Source organism: Zootoca vivipara, chromosome 3, assembly GCF_963506605.1.
Source record: "Zootoca vivipara chromosome 3, rZooViv1.1, whole genome shotgun sequence".
NCBI classification, from domain to species: Eukaryota; Metazoa; Chordata; class Lepidosauria; order Squamata; family Lacertidae; genus Zootoca; species Zootoca vivipara.
The window spans coordinates 40,883,568-40,899,677 of record NC_083278.1 but is presented as its reverse complement, the minus strand read 5'-3'; the positions used below and the strand labels follow the sequence as shown (position 1 = coordinate 40,899,677).

The 16,110-nt window shown below is 39.8% G+C and overlaps 1 protein-coding gene across 3 annotated transcripts in view; it reads left to right on the top strand.

Moving 5' to 3' along the window:
- Window positions 1-16,110, top strand: part of RNGTT (RNA guanylyltransferase and 5'-phosphatase) — a 119,003-nt gene that overhangs the window by 60,082 nt on the left and 42,811 nt on the right. For 2 of the 3 annotated variants that reach the window (XM_035109413.2, XM_035109416.2), the window contains exon 12: window positions 10,832-10,900. The exons of the other annotated variant lie outside the window; for it this stretch is intronic. In XM_035109413.2, coding sequence (XP_034965304.1) covers window positions 10,832-10,900 — 69 coding nt within the window. The remainder of the gene's footprint in view (window positions 1-10,831; window positions 10,901-16,110) is intronic. 3 annotated transcript variants of the gene reach the window in all.

The window sequence follows — 16,110 nt, the reverse complement described above, 5'->3', positions numbered from 1 at the left end:
TGGTATTCAAAATCAATTTACCGTACTGGGCTCAGAATTCTTTAATTATAATGATATTGCCAGGTTTAGCAAAATAATACAAAGTAAATCCTGCAAGCTTAAAACATGCCTACCCTGGATGTAGGTTGCTGTTCTTATATATTGTAAGCTAGATAACTGAAAACTGGTTCACAAGTGCACATTTATGACATGAGGATTGCACCATGATTTGGTAACTTGCATATGTGGGTGAGCTTTCACATAGCAAGGCACGACAGATGGAACTTAATATCGCCTTAAATTTGATGTTTTCTGTAGGAATCTGTTCACATATTCAGCTGTCAAATCATGTGATGTTCATACATGTGTGAGCCATCGTTTACGTGCATGAGTAGGTTCACCTTTTTTGTATACATTTTATAGCATTATTAAGCCAGTATTATCCTTGAGAAGGAGTATTATTGACATTTCCCTTCTGTCGTGATGATGTAAAAAAAACTGTAAAGACTTATTAAGACTTTCTAGTATAGGCACATGATGGTTTGTCTCCCTGTGCCCCCTACAGAGTATGATTCCATGGAGGGTTATTGTAGATCACAGTGAGCAAAAGAGTAGTGCAGAAAGTTAAATAATGACATTTAAGTCAACCTATGCAACTTTTTCCAAATTCTACAATACAGTATAGCAATGATGTGTTGTTTCTAAGAATATTATGTGTTTAAAACATGACAGCTGGTCCTAGCACGAGACAAATGGAAGTGAGTAAACTCTGTCTCTAAGAGTAAACCATAAAACAGCATGGTACTTTCTTCAAACCCTGAGGCAAGTATACATTCTGAAACTACACCTCCTGTTTTTTTCCTGCTTCGTTTAATGTTTGCACGGTTGCATTTTCTGAAGTCTTTGTTGTCTTTAGATAGTACTATATTTAATAATGTTCTGTCCTCTAGCTCTTAACAGTGTAGGGAGAGGTTTTAAATGATGAAATTCCAGTCTCATACATTTTGAATTAACTGTAATTAATATAAGTTGGAAGGCTACTTTGGGGGACTCCAATCCATCAGTGTAAAGTGAAAAAAGCAGCAGATAGGAAATAGAAGTAAAATTACATGCGAAGAGATGTGGAGAAATGTGTGTATTTGTTGGATGCTTCCAAGCTCCATATTTAGGTGGAGAAACAATTGACACCATCTGGTGATTTTTTTTTGCCAAAACTGTGACCCCCTTCTTTGTTTGATTTTCAGTTTTGTTTTCATTTTCCATGCCTTCAGGAAGGACTGAATCACCTCACCTCTCAGCCCTCTCTTTCTTGCCAGAATTGGCATTATTATTCTCCCTGCCCTTCTTCCAGCTCCATCTGTTCCTTCTTGTTTTTTTGCCCTATTTGTCATCTTCTCCTGTTTTCTCTCCTCTCTCTTCCTTCCCATTTTCAATATTTCTGCTTTCCTCACTCCTTTATTTTGTCCAGCTGCTCTCAAGAAAACTAGAAGATGTGCACCTAGGATTTAAATCAATACTGTTCTGCTATGGCTATTAAGTCTTTTTCTCTACCCTTTAATGCATTCTTTCACTACCCTTTCCTTTTGCATAGTTCCTGCTTCATCGAAAACCATGTTTTGATTTCAAGTTTTTGTTGAAAAAATGGCTTTGATTGTATCATGATTAACATCACCAACAGCAATCTTTCCAAGCCTAAATAAAGTACGATAGAGCAGGGATGTTTTCAAGTTGGCGAGCCACACATGGTTTGTCTGGTATCACAGAGAACTGCCCGCACTTCTGTTGTTTCTTCCTAGCTGTCTTCTAATGGCTGCTCCCACCCCTCACCCCCGTTTGCTCTTCTGTTTCCTGTCCTAAAAGCTGTCCACACTACTGGTCCATTCTTCCTTTGAACAGTGCACACTCTGCATCTTCCATCCACTGCTGCTTCCCCCAGCAGCCTGCCAACCGTCCTCTGGCCTTTCTGTCTTCTGCCACTGTGGATAGGGTTGCTGTGACCTAGAGTTCTTTCTCTTTCTAAGTTCCCTTGATGCTAGCCTATGCTATATTTTTATTTAAGGTTCATTAATGAGTAATATAAGCAAAACAGACACATATCGTAGTTACCTGATAAAAGGAAAGGGAGCAGGCTTTGTCTGTTGGAGGAAGAAGCATGATTGGGTATTCCAGATCACGTAAGCATGCTCAGACCAGTATATGTCTTCGCCAACCCAATATTGTCAAGCCAACATACTTTTTATGCTTTTATATATTGAGTAGGTACCGCTACAGCGCGAAGGCATTTCTGTGTGCTGCTCTGCTTCTACAGAAGCAGCTTTGTCATGCTGGCCACATGAGCTGGAAGCTGTGTGCCGGTTCCCTTGGCCAATAACGCAATATGAGCGCCGCAACCCCAGAGTCGGTCATGACTGGACCTAATGGTCAGGGGTTCCTTTACCTTTACCTATATTGAGTCAAATTATCTATTATTATGCAAAGTAACTAATTCTCTGCTTGGTATCAAGTAAGGATTTATCTCTCTCTCTTGTGTAATAAACTTGGAACTTGGTCTTCCCTCTTTATCCCGACTTCTGGTCTTTAATTTGAAGTGTTTTGGGTATCTGTGGCCTCTTTTAATGGGGTGGAATCTGTATTTTATCTGAATAGATGTCTTTTTAGACTTCTATTGGTCATATTTCTTTTACTTGGCATTAATATAAGTTACTGAGTACCTGAGTCTGTTAGACAGGAATATCCAGAAGAAGCTCATGGACCACCAGAGCCTGTAAGGCCAGATTCTGGAGCCCATGGGTGCATGAGGAACCAGATGCCTCCCATTGCAGTTCACTAGTCCAGCAGCACAGGGGAGCATACCACGAGAGAGGCTGTGGAATAGAGGAGGGCTGCTAGAGAATTGTTCCTTGAAGATGCTGAAATTCTCCACAAGGGCATGGAGCCTGAAGGAAGTAGTCCAGAAACAGAAACTTAAAAGGCACCTGTCTGCACTCAATCTTTGTCGGAGCAATTTGCTAACTTGGGAGCTATCTGCAGTCCTGAAATTTCTGAACAGCCTTACCTTGTCAGCAGCCTTGTCTCCTCCATAGTATCCAGCAATGGACCAAAACATGGCAGCTACAGGCAAACAGGAATATCATCCCAGCTGGTGAATAGCACATCTAATTGCCAAACTCTGCCACTTTGCATTTTGCACATTTTCTTTGGAGAGAAAGTGTATCCACTGACCCTGGTACTTGTATGGCTCCACAGTATGCCAACACCATGGGGCTAACTTAGATCAATGCTTCTCACCTCCAGCCTCTAAAAGAGTTTCCTCTGCCAAAGATATACAGTGGTACCTTGGTTTGCAACCTCTTTGGATTACAACCGTTTTGGATTAAAACCGTTTTGGATTACAACCACGCCAAACCCGGACGAACGTCTCCCTTTTTTATTTACAACCAATTTTTTAAATATTACAACCATTTTTTTGGGGAGGCCCCATTGGCAAAAGTGCACCTTGGGTTACAACCTGTTTTGGTTTACAACTGGACCTCCAGAACGGATTATAGTTGTAAACCAAGGTACCACTGTATTGATGACTTCTTTATCATCTGTGCATATGGGCAGGAGATATTTGGGAAGTTCCACCAGGATTTTGATAAGTTTCACCCCACCACCGCCAGCTAGACCAGGCATGAGAAGTCTCAGACTTCGGGGCAGAATGCAGCCCTTGAGGCATCTCTGTCTGACTTCTCCCATACCACATCCCTCACTGGCCCTGCTTTGCACTCTCCTCGAGTGCTTTTGCCTGGCTAGAATGTGCCCTTGAACTTTGATAATGTTTCTTGTTTCCTAGGATGGGGAAGAGGACTATGCAAGTAAATTAGCATTTCTTGCTCACCTTTGCTTCTGGCCTTGCCCACTACTGGCCTGCCACCCCTGGAAGGTTGCCTAGAAGCTCAGACTAAAAAGGTTTTCCAATCTCTGAACTATTTCATTTTGTGGACATTATTGTGCAACTAATGGACAGACAAGCACCACCTTAAAATGGAACCCTTTCTGACCACTACACATGCCTACAACTTCCAGCTTCTACCCAGCACATATCACAAAAGTCATTGTTTGCATCCAGTCCTTATGACGGCATTTGTATTTGCTCAGAGACATTGAACAGAAACTCAAACTTGAGAATTCACACCATGTATTCCTCAGACTGCAATACTCAACTAATGAAGTGAAAAATCAGATCAGCAAAGCCAGATTCATACTCAGGAATAGTCCAGGATAGGACTTCCGGTTTACCACCATTTGCCGATCGGCGGGGGATTTTTCGGGCTCCGAAGTCCCCAGCGCCACAGGGGGGGGGGGAAGGCTGCTGGAGCGCCGCAGCCACCCTGAGAACCCCCGGATTGGGCTTTCCGGGGATGTGGGATACCCAGCCGAGCTCCCCAAAGTCCTGGCTCGCGGCCCGGCGGCTTTTTGTGGAGCGCCGTGAGCGCAAGAGCGGGACGGAGCCTTGGGTCCACTTGCTACCCCTGAGGCGCACAGCTCCGTGCCGGCGACAGATGAGCGGTGGATACCTCCAAGATATAAAAACGGACTTGTGAGTAATCATATTATTGAATTTGGACTTTATAAAGATTTGGCCCTGGGAGGGAATTAAAAGAGGAAACGGAGGTCGTTCCCCCCCCCCCACTCCGAGGAATCTACGACGCAGATACCGAGCCTGCAGCCATAGAGCTGGAAAGGACTCTGTCTTTCTTTAAAAGCTAAGCTGAACCCCTTCCCTGAGGCAGCGGAGCCAAGGGAAGGAGAATTTATGTTTTATTGAGTATCCGCAAAGTATGTAGTGTTTTTTTTAACGACCCCTCTGAGACCCTGGGGGGCAGGAATCTGGAAACTGACCATTTGCCATTGGGATGCCACAAGCTGAGGAAATTTCTTATCAAACAATTTATTGAACTTGTCTAATGATCTTTTGAACTTGGTTCTTTATAATTTTGCAATTCTTCTTTAAATTGGAAACAAAGTTTGAAATTGGAACTTTTAAAATTGGATTGGTGGATAAAAAGAACAAAGCATTGTCCTGCACAGCAGCCCAAACTCCATATTGAAATATGAGGAGATAAAAGAACTGGCCAGTCAAAACAGTAAGTCACAAGATGGAAAATAACTGGCTACAACGTATCTGGGAACAAACCCAAGAAGTGCTGGAAAAAGTGAAAATATACAGAAGCAACACTGTGACTCTCATCGACAACCAGGAGCCACATGCTAAAATTTTGGAATCTAAAGACAACAAAGACTTAATAGAGGATGGACAAGAAGAGCAACAGCAAGTGAAATTAGTGCAGCCTGTGAGAGAAGCTGCACAATGTCTGGATTACAAACAGGAGGCTCAAAAAGAAGAAAAAAACCAGGATGCCGACCCCTCAGTGAGAGAGAGGGATCGGGCTCCTGGTAAAACCAACCAAGCAGTGGTAAAGGACAAAGACTTATCCTGGGATCGAGCCCCCCTAGTGAGAGGAGGGAGGCGAACCCCAGGCAACAGTTCAGCTACATGGGAGGACAAGAAAAGGGAAAGATGAAGGTGGGAGGGAGCTAAGAAACTGCATCAACAGAAGAAGGGATGGGGAGAGGAGGGTGGGCTGAAGTGGTTCAGGGATGGTGTGGGTTGAAAGAGAAGTGGCATTCCGATTGGGATGGATTATATGGATTTGAACTCGGACTGTACGAAGGACTGCTAACCAGAGAATTGCTAACCAGGGGATAGAGGGGGGTAGCGGGAATTGTAATAGGTTAGAAATAAGTTGTTGATTGAAATTGATTAGAATATTTTAAAGGAAAAAAATAGGCTAAAGGAAGTTAGTAGAGAATTGGAAAATTATGAAATGAAATAATGAAATATTAAGAATAGGGTTTTAATAAGTGATTAATATAAAGGAATTGTAATGAATTGTAACGGGACAATGATTATGTGTAATTAGACAATGATTATGTAATACGATTATAATTTGAAAGCTGCACAAATTGGGATATTATAAAGGCTCGGAAAGGGAGGGACGGGGAAGCCGAAATTATGCTATGAAATGAGGTTATATAATGATTGTTTATTTTTTCTCTTTTTTATTGTCTGTATTTGTTTTTGTAATTCTTTTTTTTTCTTTTTTTCTTTTTTTTAATCTTTTGCCATTTTGGCGTGTTTTTGTTTTTTGTTTGAAAATCCTATATATATATATATATATATATATATATATATATATATATATTAAAAAAGGAATAGTCCAGGATAGGCGATGAACAGAGCTATTACTATTACTATTACTATTGCATTCTTACTCCAAACCAGCATGTTCACCACCTCCAGACTGCCAAGATGCACCTTTTCTTGTTGCTTTTAAACAATATATGAAATTAGTGGATTATTTTCAAAACTTGCTTTGAATTTTGGCATTACTGGTAGAGTCATAATGGAACAACGAAACCAGGCTATACGAACCACACCCCAAGTCCTTGGCAGCCAACCATTTTGTCCCTACTGCAGCAGAGGGGTCTCCCATGTCTCACTCCTAACTTATCCTGCCAGCTACTGATGCAAGCAACAATCAAACATGAGTAAACCCACAGGAGGATTCCTCTAGCAATAGAGTAAGGTCTGTAAGGCCCAGCATAAATTGGGTCATCTTTGCTGGTTCCATAATTAAGATTAATCACAATTTGTCTGGGTCCGGATGTCATGAAAAGTTACATTTAATATGAAGCAGAAATGAAGTTTCTAGCCTCTTCCTTGCAGCTGTGCTGGAGTAGGAGGGAAGAGTGCAAGAGCCTGAGGTTCACTGTTGTTTGGCCTTTTAATATGAATGGGCAAAAGCAGCCATTGTCTGATTCTGATTGATACCTTTGGAATACACAGTAATGAAATCCCGAAAAATATTTTCTTTGAAATGGTGCTTTATGCACTAAGTATCTCACTTCTTTTTGAAGTGTTCTCCAACATCTTACAGCAAAATCATCTCAAAACATGTTTGGTTTTCTTATTTGAGTAGCACTTGAAACCATCTTGGGGAAATTAATGGAAAATTTTTACCTTTTAAAAGAGTAACACACCAAGGCGCTGAATTATCGCTCTGAGTTTAATAATGTGATTGTGCACTCCGTTTAAACTTTAAAATATTCTCACTACATGCATGGGGGATAATTTATTGGAGGTGTTAAATATAACAAGGTACCCATAATCTTAATCCCTTTTGCTCTCAGGTTCAATGTAACTTCTGTTGCCCGATTTCAACTGATGTGCCATTTAAAAAAATAGGTGATAAAAAGGTGTCCATTCTCTTTAGGCTGCAATTGTTTAGGCTACAATTCTGTATATACCCAACTGAGAGGACACCCTATTGTAAAATTGGTGGGACTTCCTTATGAGTAGATAAATTTAGGATTGCACTGTTAGATAATTATTTTGAAAGTTTCTGAAGAACAGTTGAGCCATTGATAACTCCCCCCTTTATAAGATCAAGGACGAGAGAGAACAATTTTTTGAGATGTAAATATAGAGTCTGCAGGGTCCATCTGGGAGGGTGCATTTGGGCATAGACCATTTTGCCTCAGGGCACTGACTAAATAGGCCATGGGGAATGCTCCTAGGTTTGCAGTTTCATCATTCTGGAAATCCAAGTCTACAGTTTAGGATTATTTGTTGATTATAAAAACCAGATCTGTATATTGAACACTGCTCTGATACAATGTTTTATAATTGCTTGGACCACGTTGAGTGTGATTCATCTATAGTTAGTAATAATAATAACAACATAGGTTTCTGAGATCAGGCATGTTTCATTTCTCATGATTGTTATATGAAATCATATGCAATTTATATGAAAGAAGATGCAGTAGTAGGAATAGCCTGTAAAGCAAGCAAATATATGCCAGACATGCTTTCTAATGCTGTCAAATGTTATTAGTTTAAGTGTCCTGGACAACTTCGAAACCATACATTAGTGACTAGCAGTAAGTCAGAGTTACTGGTGTTCTGACTTATTTCTACATGTAACAGATGGTGCTCGCTGTGAAAGACTGACAAGCTGTGGGATAGCAAAGCATTACTAATAAACCCCGTCATATGTTAAACTTGACCTGACATTAATCAGGTTTGGAATGCTTCTAATGAATCATGGATAGTAATTAGTGAGCTGATGCTATTAGTGAGCAGCAGTTTCATACTGTTTTCCTTCTTTTCACGAAAAAACCCACACAATTATGTTGCAATTTATAGTTAGTGATAATAACATTGTGCTATCTTTAGAGTTTTGTACAGTGAACTTTCCTTCTCTACAACAGCCAGCATGACCTAGTATGTTGAAAAAACTGGCCAGATACAGTAATTACATTGCAAGTTGGGGTAGTGGACCGGCAAGTCACTAGTTGAAATTTTACCTCAGCAAGGAGCTCTCTGGGGGCAGTTTGGGGTGGGGGCTTCAGTCTTCTTGTCGTTGAAATAGGAGTACGATCTCACTTTTCCTTCTCTCAAGAAAAAAGACAAAAAGAAGTGGAAAACACAGCTCTTCTTCACTCTGATTTGTTACAAAGGCTGGGAGTGCTGCAGTTGCTTTGTTCTATGTCTGTCTTAACTGGAGAAATACAACGGGTTTTGTTTTTTTTAATTGCTGCTGCTGTTCTTTGTTTATTTTGTTTGAAGTTAGATTTTTATCCTGCTCTTAAGGTATGAAAAACTCTTACTTGTATTTGGTTGCGCTTGGTGTCTTCATCTACCTGTATTCCAGCCGTTGTTTCTCTGTTGCTCAGAACTCACTGGTAAATTAAGGAACTGAATATGAGAGAGAGACAACGCAACATGAGGAAAATGGTGTCTAATGCTCAGGCCATCTCTGAATACCAAAGAGTTACCTGTAACGAAATTGGAAACCCGGCTGGGATATCTGAAGTTGGGCTACCTGACATCATGGTGATATCAGGAAATGCACATGTGGGTGGACCCAGCCACCTGTCAAAATGGCCTGTTGGGGTGGGGAAGCTAGCCAAATCCTATGGCTCACCTCAGATGAGCCATTATCATTGCTTGGTTTATCTTTGTCTTATATTTATTTAATTTAAAATACCATACCATAATCACTGGAACAAAAAAAATGTATCCCATTTATGTATCTTTGCAAGGATTATTTTGTACTCTATTGCCAGATGCCAGATTAGTTTTGCCTCCCATCTTCAAGTGCACTGAATAGCATCCTCACTCTCTTCAATCTACCATCCTTAAATTTTTAGAAAATGTGTCTATCCCCTATAAAACTTTCAGAATTCAGATAGGTTGAGACAGAATGTATATTTAAGCCCTGCTCATTTGAGCTCAGTGGATGAAGCTGACATATTCCTTCGTGTGAATTATATTTCATTCAGCAAGTATTTGTAGTATATGGATGCTTTAAATCAGCTTGCTGCTGAATCAATTATGCTTTGTGATGCCATTTTATTTTTCAAAATCTTTGAGGAAAGTAAGTTAGTTTTTAGTGTATTTTTTAGCATTGCCATCTTTTGCAGAATAAGATCAGACCTCCATGGTGGTTTTTTTTTTTAAATGGAAATTTTCTTCATTTCAGATGAGGGCTAGGTTTTAAGAGTTCTGTTCATCCTACAGATTGCTGTGGGGCTTGTTTGTCTCCAGGGGCTTGTTTTGAGGACATCATATAACAAAATGTTCACCTCAACAGACTTCTATCTCCAAATATTTGAGGGTTTCCTAACAAAATCTTCACAAATAAAAGCTTCCAAGTTCCACAAGCTAACAGGAATAATAAAACGTGGTGTTGGGAAGGATATTCAAAAGCAAGATGACCTATAAAAAGGAGAACACATTGGCCACATTAGTGTGCTATGAGTGGCATGGTTGGGAGAAGTTATTAATAGTAAATCATTGTTTACCAATATGTCTGAACACATCAATCATTCACATGAATTTGGGGGGAAATAATGCAACCCATATAGGGACAGGTAATATGTAAAATGGTTCCTATACATTTTCCTTGGAATCATCCGGGACTTTTGGCGGCTGGCTCTCATGGAGGCGAGGTCAGGGCATTTGGTTGCAAGGCTTGTTCAATGTCTAATAAGATGTGCTTTATCTGTGGAGGAATGTTGAGTCTGAATTGGCTGTATGTCTTCTTGCAGTGCAATCGTCAGCTTGTGAACTTTAGAAAAAAGGGAATTAGTTCATGGCTCTCATTGTTCTGCTTATCTTCTAAACCATGCATCGGTAACCTCCGGCCATTTATCCGGACCACGAGCCGCCCGGTCACCGAGCCGCCCGCTCGGCAAATCCCCTGCACACTGCGCTAAACCGGCGTGGCACGGGGACTCGCCGAGCGGCGCCAGAAATTGTGTCTGCGCAGCCACAGAAGCGATTTCTGGTGCTGCAGACGTTTTGGACATGGGCAGCACGGCGCCGAAAATCGCTTCTGCGCATGTCCAGACGTGATTTTTGGCTTCCGGTCATGCGCAGAAGTGATTTCCGGAGCCCGGAGATGGGCAGTGCGGGCGCTAGAAATCGCTTCTGCGCATGTCCAGCCGTGATTTTCGGCTTCTGGACACACACAGAAGCAATTTCAGGAGCCCTGGACATGGGCAGCGCAGGTGCTGGAAAATGCTTCTGCGCATGTCCGGCCCACTGACAATCGTCCACGGGAATGCCTGTTCTAAACTTACCTGTTTGTTTATTTAATGAGAAGTGAGTAGTAGATGCTGGAAATCAGTGTTTTCCAGTAAATGCTTTATTGCATTGATGTAGATGTCTATGTCTTATTTTTTGGCATGGCTACTATTCTTATGATTGTAAAACCAAATAACTCTTTGATGTTTTTTACAGCTTCTTGAGGGAAATTTTGCTAGAGAAGTCAGTCATGAAGTGGACGGACTAATTTTTCAGCCTGTAGGAGTAAGTTGCCATGATTTTGACTTTTTAAATCACTGTATAATGGTTTCGATATGAGTGGTGCTGTTGAGAATTTCATCATTCACTGCCAGAAAAATATTTAAGCAAATATTTATTTGTTTAACCTTAAAATCCATTTTTTTGGCTTTCTGAAGAGTCAGTTGGCTTTGATATGCAGTATCCTGTGTCTATCTTGAAACCTTCACAAAAATTTATCAAATTATTAGTTTTCCACAAGCACTTCTTAATACAAAGACCATGAATATTTGAGCATACTGCTTGTACCTTTCTATCTTTATCAAGATTTGATGGAAGGTGTTTGAGTAAATTATCTGAAGAAGTGTGCATGCACACGAAAGCTCATACCAAAATAAAAACTTAGTTGGTCTTTAAGGTGCTACTGAAGGAATTTTTTTATTTTACTTCGACCCAGACCAACACGGCTACCTACCTGTAACCGTGAGTAATTTATCGTAAAGGATAAAATAAAATCTGGCACTGAATGAAAATGTACAAATCTTGCTTACTATTTTATTTCTGAATTGTGGAAATTCTCCTGCAAAAAGACATTCTTGTTAATGGGAGAAAGAATGGCATACATATTGACTTGGAAGTTAAATATACAGAAAAGCAACAGAAAGGGCAATTATATGGAACAAATAAGAAAAGGAAGCAGTAGTATTACTACTTTCCTTTCCTCAAATTGTGGTGACTTTGAATAGGCTAAATACAGGACATGTTTATCACCCATAAACCTGTGTCAAACATGAATAAAAAAAATGACATTTACATCATTAGCTTTGGTGTTAAACCCCAGTTTCCATACAAGTTAATAGTAAGTACAGTAGTTTCTTTCTTTTATCTCATGGACTTTGCTGCAAAGAACATTTGTAAGAGAAAAATGTTAATTCTTTGTTAGTGTTTTATTTGGGAGTAGACACTCTACAGTAAACAGTAGCATGGAGCTGTCCTTCTGCTTCATTTTTTTAATGTGTTACCTATAGCTAGAATAATAATTGAGAGTATTTTCACTATATGACAGCTTGAGTTAGCCTAGTCAGGATTTATGATAACGGCACAGCCTTCTGTACCGTTGGAGCACCGTTGGCAATCAGTCTGACCTCTGTAGCCCAAAGATAGGAGCCAGATCTCTCATATTATTTTCTGTAAGTTGTAACACACAGTGAACCAATGAAAAATTAGTTCTTTTGAGATGCTGCATCTGTCTTTGACTTTCTGTGATAGTTTGGAACATCTTGTCCATCTTTTTATATCAATATGTATTAGTGATTGCTAATGCTAATCATGTGAAGTTTAAAACTGTAGAAGACACAAGGCTCTTAGGGTATCTTTTTCATCCTGTTTCTAGATATTCTTGTAGGTATAAATGCTGTTTTTCAAGTGTACAAATCTTTAAAACTTTGGAAATCCACCCTAGAAAATTGGGTAATTTTGTGCTGTTGTTTTATTCTCTGGTCTATATCCTTTCCTATGCACAAAGTCCATCTAAACACAAGAGCCCACATTGCCAACATGATCTTGTGAACTATAGATTGCCACTGTGGCCAAAGTTTCAGACCTTTTGAGCCACAGAAGCCAACCATCAAAAGTTTGAGAGCCACAAGGTGTGCACAACCCTTACACAGGACTTAAACATTCATTCATTTTTAGATATACAATATTATCAACTGATTTCAGTTTGGCCAGCTACACTAATGAATGCAGAAAGTCAGGTTTGTTGACTGCTTAATTTTAAAGTGATTAGATTATTTCTCCTTAACTGTGATCCAGGGAGGTATACAGATAAAACCTTTTTATTTTGTTATTTGATCATAGTGGGACTTCAAGTTGCTTCCTTTATTGTGAGTGATACATTTCACAGGGGTATGTCTCCTTTAACATTGAATACAATATCTTCCATTCTGGCTAAAATTTTGATTTTCTTCCTCATACTTTCTTTTTTAGTTTATATCTTGATAATATTATGCTTAAAGCTACTTTACATATATAAATGGCATGAATAGAAGAGTAAATTAGATGCCACTGCAAACTCCATCATCAAACTAAAAATGTTACTGCAGGGTGGTGAGGTGGGTCCAACTCATTTCCTGCAGAAATAGTTACACAAGATCATTTTTGAATGCTACAAATAAAGATGAAGGTTTTGGTTTTTTTTAAGTTGGAAGGAGGGAGGCAAATGCCTTCTTATGTGAGGCCTTAATGCCATGGGTGGAAGGGAAAGTTCTAGGGTAGGTGCAGATTAATTCTCTCCTGTATGTCTTAATCCCCTTTGAAAAGCCCTTGCTGAGAGCAGAGTAATAATCCCCCTTTCTAGGTGTGGCCTGCAGATCATGGATGGTGGATGAATTGGGAAAGGCCCCATAAACTGGGTCTCACTCTTGCACGGTGACCATGAGCAACACTAATTGACTGCTTACCCCTTTCCAGGCTCTAGACTCCTCTTTTTTTCCTCTTCCCTGGGCTTGTTTTCGTTTCTTCCCTTTCCATGGCGTTCATACTACCACAGCAGTCTTTAGCAGCCAGTGACATCCTGCTCCTTTCCACAACTTTAGACAGCTGCTTCTCTCCCCCACCCCATGCTACTTCAGCATTCTCATCCCTCTCCACTGTATACTATCCCCCCCCCAAATCCGCCTCTTAAATTACCTTTTCTGTCTGCTGAATTCCTGAGACTCTCCCCCGTACCCCCAGTGGCACCTGCAGCCCAAGTGGTTGCAGAGGGCAGAGGATGCCTTGTGTGCCAGGGAGGATGCCAGGAACTGCAAAATGCACAGACACCTTTGTTGGCTCAAGAGCTACAGTTAGATTGGTCAAAGAACCACATGTGACCCCTGAACTACAGTTTGACCATCCCAGTACTATTATTTTATATATAGCACTATCAGAGTACAAATATATTTCTGATAGCATTTAAAATACTCCAAGTGCCTTGATTATAGCAGAGGGAAGTGCTTAAAGCTATCCTGCCTGCAATGTGCACATAGTTGACATTAATACCGTGTTTCTCATATTATAAGGCACGTCTTATATTTATTTTTTCCTCAAAAAAACACACTATGGCTTATTTTCAAGGGATGTCTTATTTTTTTCCTCCTCCTCCTGCCGCGGCCGGCATTGCTGCTGCTCCTATCACTATGTCTTATTTTCGGGGTATGGCTTATATTCCTTGAATGCTTAAAAATCCTGCTATGGCTTATTTTATGGGGATGCCTTAAAATATGAGAAACAGGGTATGCACTGTGGGGACAGAAAATGAGATGTTACTTCCTTGCTATTTCTTCTCTTTTCTTTTTCAGACTCTTTGCTTTTATTCTGCTCATCTCTTTTCTCTGCTCTGCCACTTGCTTGGAGAGGGTAGACAAAATGCCTATGTCTACAGTGAGAATGCAAACTTATTTACAAATCTACAATCTTTCTTATAGGGAAAATTGTAGTTTTTACTATTGGAGCATTTTTCAATCTAAACAATACTGCAGATTTATAAATTCACATTCACATGTCCCTATTGCAAGTGTTACTGTTTTTTTTTTGTTGTTCAAACCGATACTTCAAAAATCTTTGCTTCTTTTTAAATGGTACCGGTCAGAGAAACTCATAATGCTTACTATTAAGGAAAATTATTTAGGCTAGCTGCTTTGGAAATTACAGCCTTCTGTGGGATGTCTTTTTGGGCTTTTGAGGCCACTTGATATTTAAGTAAGCAGTCTCTGCAAAATTGATTTACCTACTGCATAGAAGCATTATTGACTTCCTCTGAAAAGGGAAGACAGCTTATTTTCAATTATAAAGCTTTTCTAAAGTGATTTCTGACTTCATATAGAGAAAGATGAATTAGAAATGTGCATTCTGTAAGAAAAGTTTTTTTTTGTTAATCAGGAACTAGTTGCAAAATACATTTTTAAAGCTTTTGTTATTTTATGTTTTGCGTATCTAGGATTTCTTTTAAATACAGTCGTACCTCGGGTTACGACCACCTCGGTTTGCGAACACTTCGGGTTACGAACTGCGCAAACCTGGAAGTGTTTTCGCCGCGCGCGTGTGCGCAGAAGTGGCGCGCGCGCGATCTGCGCATGCGCAAAGCGCGAAAAACGTGATTAAGGGGATTAAGACATACAGGAGAGAATTAATCTGCACCTACCCTAGAACTTTCCCTTCCACCCATGGCATTAAGGCCTCACATAAGAAGGCATTTGCCTCCCTCCTTCCAACTTAAAAACGTGTATTACTGTACATTAAATCAGCCCAAACTTTAAAATGGTTCATTTTCTTAATTTTTCTTTTTAATCAACATCTCATTAAATTAAACTAGCTATATTATCCAGAAATAAGCTAGTAAATTTCAATATGCCTTCAAATTCTTTGTCCTTTTGAGTAGAAAATCTTTCACCGCACTTTTAAATACATTTAAACAAGTAAAGGAGTAAAGTTAGCTTTAAGCCACAAATATTTTATAATACTCTTTAACAATCTCAGCTAGCTGGAATCCATAATGACCTATTAGTTATTTACATCATACGAAATGAAGCAGGGCAAATTCATCAGTGTGCCGCATTGCAAAAGTGCACTTCAGATTGTACCGGTTAATAATCTATTATATGGCTCCAAAAGGTTATGTTTTGTGCTACACCACAGAAGCAATTTCCCCTAAACCACCTCCTAGGGTATAATTAGTGCTCTATGTTTCTTAGTTCTTTATGATTTTTAAGAAAACCATTATGTGAGCTGGCAAGAGATTTTTCAATAATGTTAATTAGAAACTGTGGATGCAAAGCTAAGATTTGGCTTTACTCACCATTATTAGAAGTAGATGGTCTTGCATTATTATTATTTAATATTTATATCACTGCAATACCCACTGCCTGCAATCAGTGTCAATTGATTAATGTCCTATGCAGGTATGTATGACTCCTTTATATGAAGAGCTGTTTAAAGAAAAAATGAAGACAGACAAACACAATATAAATGGGACAATTTTTATTATTTGTTGGGAGTGAGGGCACCTTATACATTGCACTGGGATATTATAAATGTTTCCAATACACATACAAATTTGCTACCAGTCAATCTTATACTCAGTTCTTGTGGAGCGGGGACCCCTAGAATCTAGAGCAGGCATCCCCAAACTTAGGCCCGCCAGATGTTTTGGACTACAATTTCCATCTTCCCCAACCACTGGGCCTGTTAGCTAGGGA